The sequence below is a fragment of the Canis lupus genome, chromosome 30 (genome assembly GCF_003254725.2).
Source record: "Canis lupus dingo isolate Sandy chromosome 30, ASM325472v2, whole genome shotgun sequence".
Classification (NCBI taxonomy): domain Eukaryota; kingdom Metazoa; phylum Chordata; class Mammalia; order Carnivora; family Canidae; genus Canis; species Canis lupus.
The window spans coordinates 36,351,164-36,358,417 of NC_064272.1; the positions used below are offsets into that span (position 1 = coordinate 36,351,164).

General features: G+C 49.6%; 1 protein-coding gene across 2 annotated transcripts in view; it reads left to right on the top strand.

Annotated features, from left to right (window-relative positions):
* Positions 1-1,308, top strand: part of BBS4 (Bardet-Biedl syndrome 4) — a 57,560-nt gene extending 56,252 nt beyond the window's left edge. For both annotated transcript variants that reach the window (XM_025472240.3, XM_049104344.1), the window contains exon 16: positions 372-1,308. In XM_025472240.3, the coding sequence (XP_025328025.1) occupies positions 372-487 (116 nt within the window). In that variant the 3' untranslated portion in view covers positions 488-1,308. The remainder of the gene's footprint in view (positions 1-371) is intronic.
* The last annotated feature ends 5,946 nt before the right edge of the window (positions 1,309-7,254 follow it).

Genomic DNA, 7,254 nt, shown 5'->3' on the forward strand with positions numbered 1-7,254 from the left:
CTTTCTTAGCCACGCTGTGCACTAGGGAGCGGCTACTGGCAGGCTTCTCGAGCGGTTGAAACACTGGGGCTTGACGATACATTCAAGTTCAGCAATACCAGTACCTTCCGTAAGAGAAGGCAGGCGACGTTGAAGCGAGACCTCGTAAGGCAGCCTCGGGCAGGTAATTCGATTTCTTTTCAGTGAGTCCTTGAAGGCAAACAACTGTTGCTTTAATTCTTAGCTCTGGTCTACTTCACAGCCGTGCAGACACAGCACCGTCCCACTGGTCCTGGAAGACACGGGGTTTCTTTTTGAGACTTGACAATAAAAAGAATGATTTCTTCTAGAATTGTGGGCCTGAGCACTCAAGCTGTTTGCTTTGTTACTAGGTGCCGGAGCAACAGCCCAGCCCACCAAGCCGCCGTCTCTGCCCCTGGAGCCAGAGCCCGCCGCAGGAGCACAGCCAACTGAAGCACCAGCCCAGATCAGAGAAACACAGGAGTAGGACGGCCCCGGGGCAGGGCTCCTCTGGTGGGGACGTGGCAGGTTAGCGAAGGGCGCAGGACACAGGCGCGCGGAGGCCAGGTGCCCCCGGCACCAGGGAACCCAGATGTGTTCCAGTGACCACGAGGAGGCTGAGGCCTGTGTGGCCTCCCGGGAGCCCCGTGGCTGGCAGACAGGTCCTATACGAATTCCGCGCGGGCTTGTGGGTCTGTGTGTGGCTCCACAAGCCAGCCGGGCACGTGACGCTGTTGGCTTTTGAGATGACTTTTACCTCCTGGATGACTGATCCTTTCCTCCGTGGAAGGAACGTCAGACCTCTGCTCAGTAGCCTGTTCTGATGAAGCCTCGGCTTAGGGGGGGTGATCCTCGGGCTGGGGGGGCGTGTCAGCCCCGAAGGCAAATACAAATCCTAGATTAATAACGGTCTAACGGTCCCAGCTCTTAACGGTCTAAATGTGAGGGGGGGAATGATGAAAAAACCTCTAAACATTGAGGCCCAGCCCGTTGGATATTCCAGCTGCACTCGTCCAAGGGAACCCAGAACAATCCCTGTAGCTTGTTCTTGAGACAGCAGTGTGGGGCCAGATCATGTAAGACGAGAGTGAAGGGCTGGTCTGGTATCAGCACCAAGGATCAAAAGGGAAAAAGGAGCTTCTTAACTAATTTTTGTTAAAAACAATCAATGATGTCACTGGCCGGATGCTGTCAATACGTTCTCTGTATGTCCTTTTTAGAATAAAGATTATGTATTATCGTCCCTTTGGGGAAAGTTGTTACTGAGGTGTGAAAATAAGAGATCACAATAAAACCTTTTTAAAGGAACCTATGATCGCAGTCTTCCCTGATCTACTTCCAAAACTAGTCTGAAACCAGAGAAGGCACTGCAAGGCCACGTTCCTCTCCGTGCCAGCGTGGCTTCTGCTGCAGCCCTGAGGGCCGGTGGGCCAGCAATCTGCTCGGGGGCCGGTCCCCGCTTGGCACCTACAGTGCCCCATACTCACCATAATTTGAAGGTGAGGACAGACCTACCACCAGAGCAAACTGTGGAGTGTTTTTTGTCATGACTCGGTGTGTTTCGACCTCGAGGCAGCAGCTAAGTGAAAGGAAACTGCGCTTCTAGCTCCGAAACAGCAAGGCACCAGCAGCAGTTCCCTCCCTGGGCGGCAGGTGTGCACAAGTGGGATTTGTGCCGAGCAGCTGAGCAAGCTCACCTTCACCTCGGTGTGGACTCATGTGCCCGTGCCCGGAAGGTCTTGGTGAGAAATAGGGTATGAACTGGGAAGCGACGAAGCTGGTGCGAACGGGGCATGGGGTGGGCGGCTGCCCCTGGGGGCATGGTTTCCCCAGAAACCAGGGAAGAGCAGCTCTGGGGGCTCGCAGTGGAGGGCCGGGAGTCCAGGTTAGCGGCGTGTGCCTCAGACACTTGAATAGCTACGTCTCGGGTGTGAAATCGGGCTGGAGGATAAAGATGCCGGAGTAACTTGGGTGGCTCGTGGGAACCACAGATTGGAAAGGAGCCCAGAGGAGAGCTAGGAACAGGGAGACCGGAGACCAGTAGTTAAAGGGAGAAGCCGAAGAGCCCACAAAGGAGACAGAAGCAAGTGACTGTGACAGGAGACCAACGCAGGCGAGTGGTGTTGGGGGCCACGAAAGGGAGCGGTCTCCCTGAGCCCTTCCAGCAGAGCGACACCGTTAGCCCCTCTCCGTATGGAGGAAGCTGAGGTTGGGGGAGGTAAAATGAGTTTTCCAAGGAAAGTGGCAGGATCAGGATTTGAACCCAGGTCTGGATGCAAAGCTCCTCCTCTTACCATGCATTCATGACATCATCCATTTTTCTTGATTTTTTTTGGCTATCTCTAGGCTATGTGGTTCATTTGCATTTTTTCAAACTGTCACAGATCTCAACATTTCCAATGCATTTACTGAAAAAAATCCGTGTAGAAGTGGGCCTGTGCAGTTGAAGGCCACATTACTTAGAGCTTGGCCCTCCTAGGTTGCACCTGCCGGTCTTCTGGGCATGTGGTTTGCGGCTTCGCATTCACTCTGATGAGAGAGGAGCAATTCTCATTTCTAATATGGAAGTTCATGTCATCACAGGTTTTCACAGAATTAGGAAACGAGGCAGAGTACACCATCACAGATACAGGTGTGGTTTTCGATGGCTGGAACTGAGGCAGGAAAGTGCAAGTATAAACTAGCGTATGGGACCAGTGCCCTTTTACTGGGTAATAGTAGTACAGGGGATTATAATAACTTTGTGGGGCTTTTTTGGAGAAGGGTGGGAGAGAGGGGCAGAAGGAGCAGAAGAGAGCAGCTTAGGCCGGTTCCACACTCCGCATGGAGCCCAACAGGGGGTCAGTGTCCTGATGCTGAGACCATGACCTGAGCCGAAATCAACAAGAGTTGGACACTTAACTCACTGAGCCACTCAGGTGCCCCACGATCATTTTGTTTCTAAGGAAGAATCCTCATCGTCTGAGAAAGGCAGGGCGGCTCACTGGACCACCCTCCAGAGACAACACATGGAACCAGGAAGCTAAATATAAAGCACTCGGTAGGCCTAATTTTTAAAAAATGCTGTGACTGTTCCAAGCAAAGGATTGTGAGACTTAACATGTATCACTGTGACTAACAGAAGGGGGTACATGAAACTCTACGATTGGAAGGTTAAATTTTTTTAAAGTTTTTTTTTTTTTAAGGTTTATTTGAGAGAGAGAGCTGGGGGAGGAGCAGAGGGACAGAATGTTCAAGCAGACTCCCCAGGGGGCAGAGCCCCGCAAAGGGCTCAGTCCCACAACCCAGGAGATCATGACCTGAGCTGAAACCAAGAGTCAGACAGCTGAGCCACCCAGGCGCCCCTAGGATTTTATTTTTTTAAGTAATCTCTATACCTAATATGGGGCTCGAATTCATGACTCTGAGATCAAGAGTTGTACACTCTTCCGACTGAGCCAGCCAAGCACCCCAGGAAATTAAAATTCTAAGAAATATCTCACTACTATCCTCCTCGCCTAAAGGGCAGGAAAGGAAGAACCAAGGAACAACAAAGATGGGACAAAGACAAAATAAATAGCAAAATGTTAAATGTAAATACAATCATGTCCATATAATTGTACTAAAGCATAATTAGATTTTAAAAACTGGACTGAACATTCCAATTAAAAAGTAGAGAAAGGATAAATCCACTATTGAAAGCAAAAGGATGGAAAAAGCTCTATCATTCAAGCTACAGGCCTGAGTGTGGAGGGCTAGGTTAAGGTCAGATAAAGTAGACCTCAAAACCAGGAGCATGACCAGAAATCAGGACATTTAGTAATAATAAATTCAATTTAGGAGAAGAAACATAACATATGCATGCCCCTCAGAGCATAACTTCAAAACACGTGAAGTAAAAATCAATAGAATTAAATCTACAATTTTGGTTGGATGTTAGCACCCCCCCCTTTCAGCAGTTGCTAGAACTAGATGGTAAACGTAAAAGGACATTCAAAGCCCCTCGACTTCCTGACATTCACAGAACGCTGCGGCCAGTAAGTGCGCAGACTGGATCCTTCACCAGTGCTCCTCTGCAGCAGGACACACATGCACCGGGCCGTACGGCAGGACCCGGAGTGAAAAGACTCATATTCAGCGTGTTTTCTGACCACAGTAAAATTCTATTAGAAATTAACAAGAGGGACGCCCAGGTGGCTCCACGGTTGAGCGTCTGCCTTGGGCTCAGGGCGTGACCCTGGAGTCCCGGGATCAAGTCCCACAGCGGGCTGAGCCGAGCCTGCTTCTCCCTCTGCCTGTGTCTCTGCCTCTCTCTGGGTCTCTCATGAATAAATAAAATCTTTAAAAACAAAACAAAACAAAATAAAAAACCCTGTCTTTAAATAGAAAAAAAAGAAATTAACCAGATACGTAGAAAAACCCTACTTGGAAACTAAGTACACACTTGTAGTAACTCATAAGTCAAGAAAGAAATCCAGAGAAAATATTTTGAATACTATGAAAGCAGATCACAAGTTGTAGGACTCAGCTAAAAGCAGTGTTTACAAGGAAACTTTTAGCTATAAACGCTGCTATTAGAAAAGAAAGGCAGAAAACCCGTGAGAGGTCCCCACCTTAAGCTAGAAAAAGAAGAGCAAAGTAAACCCTATATGAGGACAGAGCTGGAAAACAAACTCTTGTTAAGAGAAAAAAATTTCTTTCCAAATAGGTCTATGGGGTCCTAGCACAAGCCCAACAGGGTCTGGGTTAGAAAGTGATGAGCTGGTTCTACGGGAGGGAATACAGCGAACTTCGCGCACGCGAGGCGATCTTGGACAAAGCGGGAGGACTTAACACGACACCTCACTTCAAGGCTTGACCAGAGAGCAATTGTGTGGTACTGGTACTGGGGTGGGCAAATAGTAAGACGATACGGTCCACGAAGGGACCCACACTTACACAGGCAGTTTTTAAAAAGATTTTTTATTTATTCGTGAGAGAGGCAGAGACCGAGGCCGAGGGAGCCCGATGCGGGACTCGATCCTGGGACCCCGGGAGCATGACCTGAGCCGACGGCAGACGCTCAACAGCCAATGAGCCACCCAGGTGCCCACAGGCATTTTTGATAAAGGCAAGAAGGCAGTGCAATGGGAAAAGGAAAGTGAACGCCAAACTGGACAGCTGTTCACAGCTGTGGAAAGGAGTGAATCTGATCCCAACCTAACACCATCCACAAGGTCACTCCCAATGGATTATAGACCTAAATGTAAAACCTAAAATTACAAAGTTCCTAGAAGAAAATAATGAGACAACAAGCATGACAGGAACAGTTCGGTGCTTTCGACCAGCAGGCCAGGAAGAAAATGAGCACCTGTCTACAGACTGGGAATACATAAAGAACTCCTACAACTCAAGAATAGTAAGAACAGTAATAAAACTAACCCACCCAAACAATATACACAAAACTCAGCTGGAAAGAAAAAAGAGTAAGCAGATTTGGACACTTCACCAAGACACACAAATGGTCAATAAACATGTAAAAAAAAAAAACAAATGCTCATTATTCATCATCGGGGGATGCATAGACTACAGCGAAATACCACTGCACACCCTTCGAGATGGCTACAAATTACACGGACGCCTCCAAGTCTTGGCAGGGAGAAGCCACCAGAACTGTCAAAACATCATTGGCAGGCGTGAAATGGGTCGGCCACTTTGGAGTGATGGGAACATTCTGTACCTCGACAGGCATTTGGGTTGGACAGGCCTATGCGTTTGTCTCAACCACCAAACGGTACACCTGAAATCTGTGGAGCTCCACTGAATGAAAATTTTTACCTAGGAGACATGAGTGACATGTTAAATTGTCATTGTGGTGGCTCTTCAAGGTTTTAAAACAGTTCTAAGGAGACCCAGGAAACTGCCTGTTCAGTTTGGTAATAGTAATGGACAGTCATTAAACTTTTAAATATGGGGGCAGCCCTGGTGGCGCAGCGGTTTAGTGCCGCCTTCAGCCCAGGGTGTGATCCTGGAGACCCCGGATCGAGTCCCACGTTGGGCTCCCTGCATGGAGCCTGCCTCTCCCTCTGCCTGTGTCTCTGCCTCTCTCTGTGTGACTATCATGAATAAATAAATAAAATCTTTAAAAAAAATAAAAATTAAAAAAAAATAAATAAATAAAAATCACCATAGGGACACCTGGGTGGCTCAGTGGTTGAGTGCCTGCCTTTGGCCCAAGGCATGATCCCAGCCGGGATTCCAGGATCGAGTCCCACGTTGGGCTCCCTGCATGAAGCCTGCCTCTCCCTCTGCCTGTGTCTCTGCCTCTCTCTCTCTCTCTCTGGGTCTCTCATGAATAAATAAATAAAATCTTAAAAAAAAAAAAAAACTTAAATATGTGCCATGTACTGTGCTAAATATTTTGCAGCGCATTCTCCTTAAATCATCAGGAACCCTCCGGGGAGGGGCCGCTGTGCACCCCGTTCTCTGGGTGAGCAAAGCGAGGCTCAGTAAAGGTGGCCTGGCCCTGACCTGCAGTCCCGGCCCTCTCAGCACCCTGCCCGGAACCTGAACGGACCACCCCACTACACAGAGTAAAACACAAGCTCCGTCTGCACGATGGCGGTGACTGGTTTTTGGCCAAATTCTCATCCCGATTGTGCTTCCTGTGCTGGCACCTCGCCCTTTCCGGGAGGCGGCAGAGGTGAAACCATTTCAAGGGAAGAGTGAGCGTGAGAACATTGGTAGGGAGGCCCCCGGCTCACCGGCACCCTATCCTGCTCCACGGGATTTCAACCTTCGTCGTATCACGTGGGAAGCTTTGTGGAGCAGTTTGGAGGCTGCGGCCCTGCCTGCGGGTTGTCCGGCCCTGCCAGCTCCCCTCCACGAAGCCTGTTGGCTGACATCCCGTCTTCCTTCCAAAGCCTAGCTGGCTTCTCGAGGGTGGGCCGTTCTGAGGGGCACGACGGCCTAGCTACGCACGTTCGCCAGACACACATAAAGCTTCAGGAGCAGGAAGTCACACTTGCCCCTCAGCCTGACGCGCTGACACTTCGTGTTCCCCACCACACTGATTTAGTGACTAGAAGTACTTCAAGGCCCAGCTTTTGAAAAGCACTGCTCTAAGGCCCCAGTGCTTGCCCTCACTGACATCCGCTTTGCGAACGTGTTGGGACCCCGGGCGGGGGCAGGGCAGCCACAGCTCGAGGCAGAAGGGGGAAAAGTCCCGGAAAACACCTCCGGGCTCGCAGTCGTTGGGTTCCCAACGGTTTACGTGATGAGAAAACAGAATCTCTT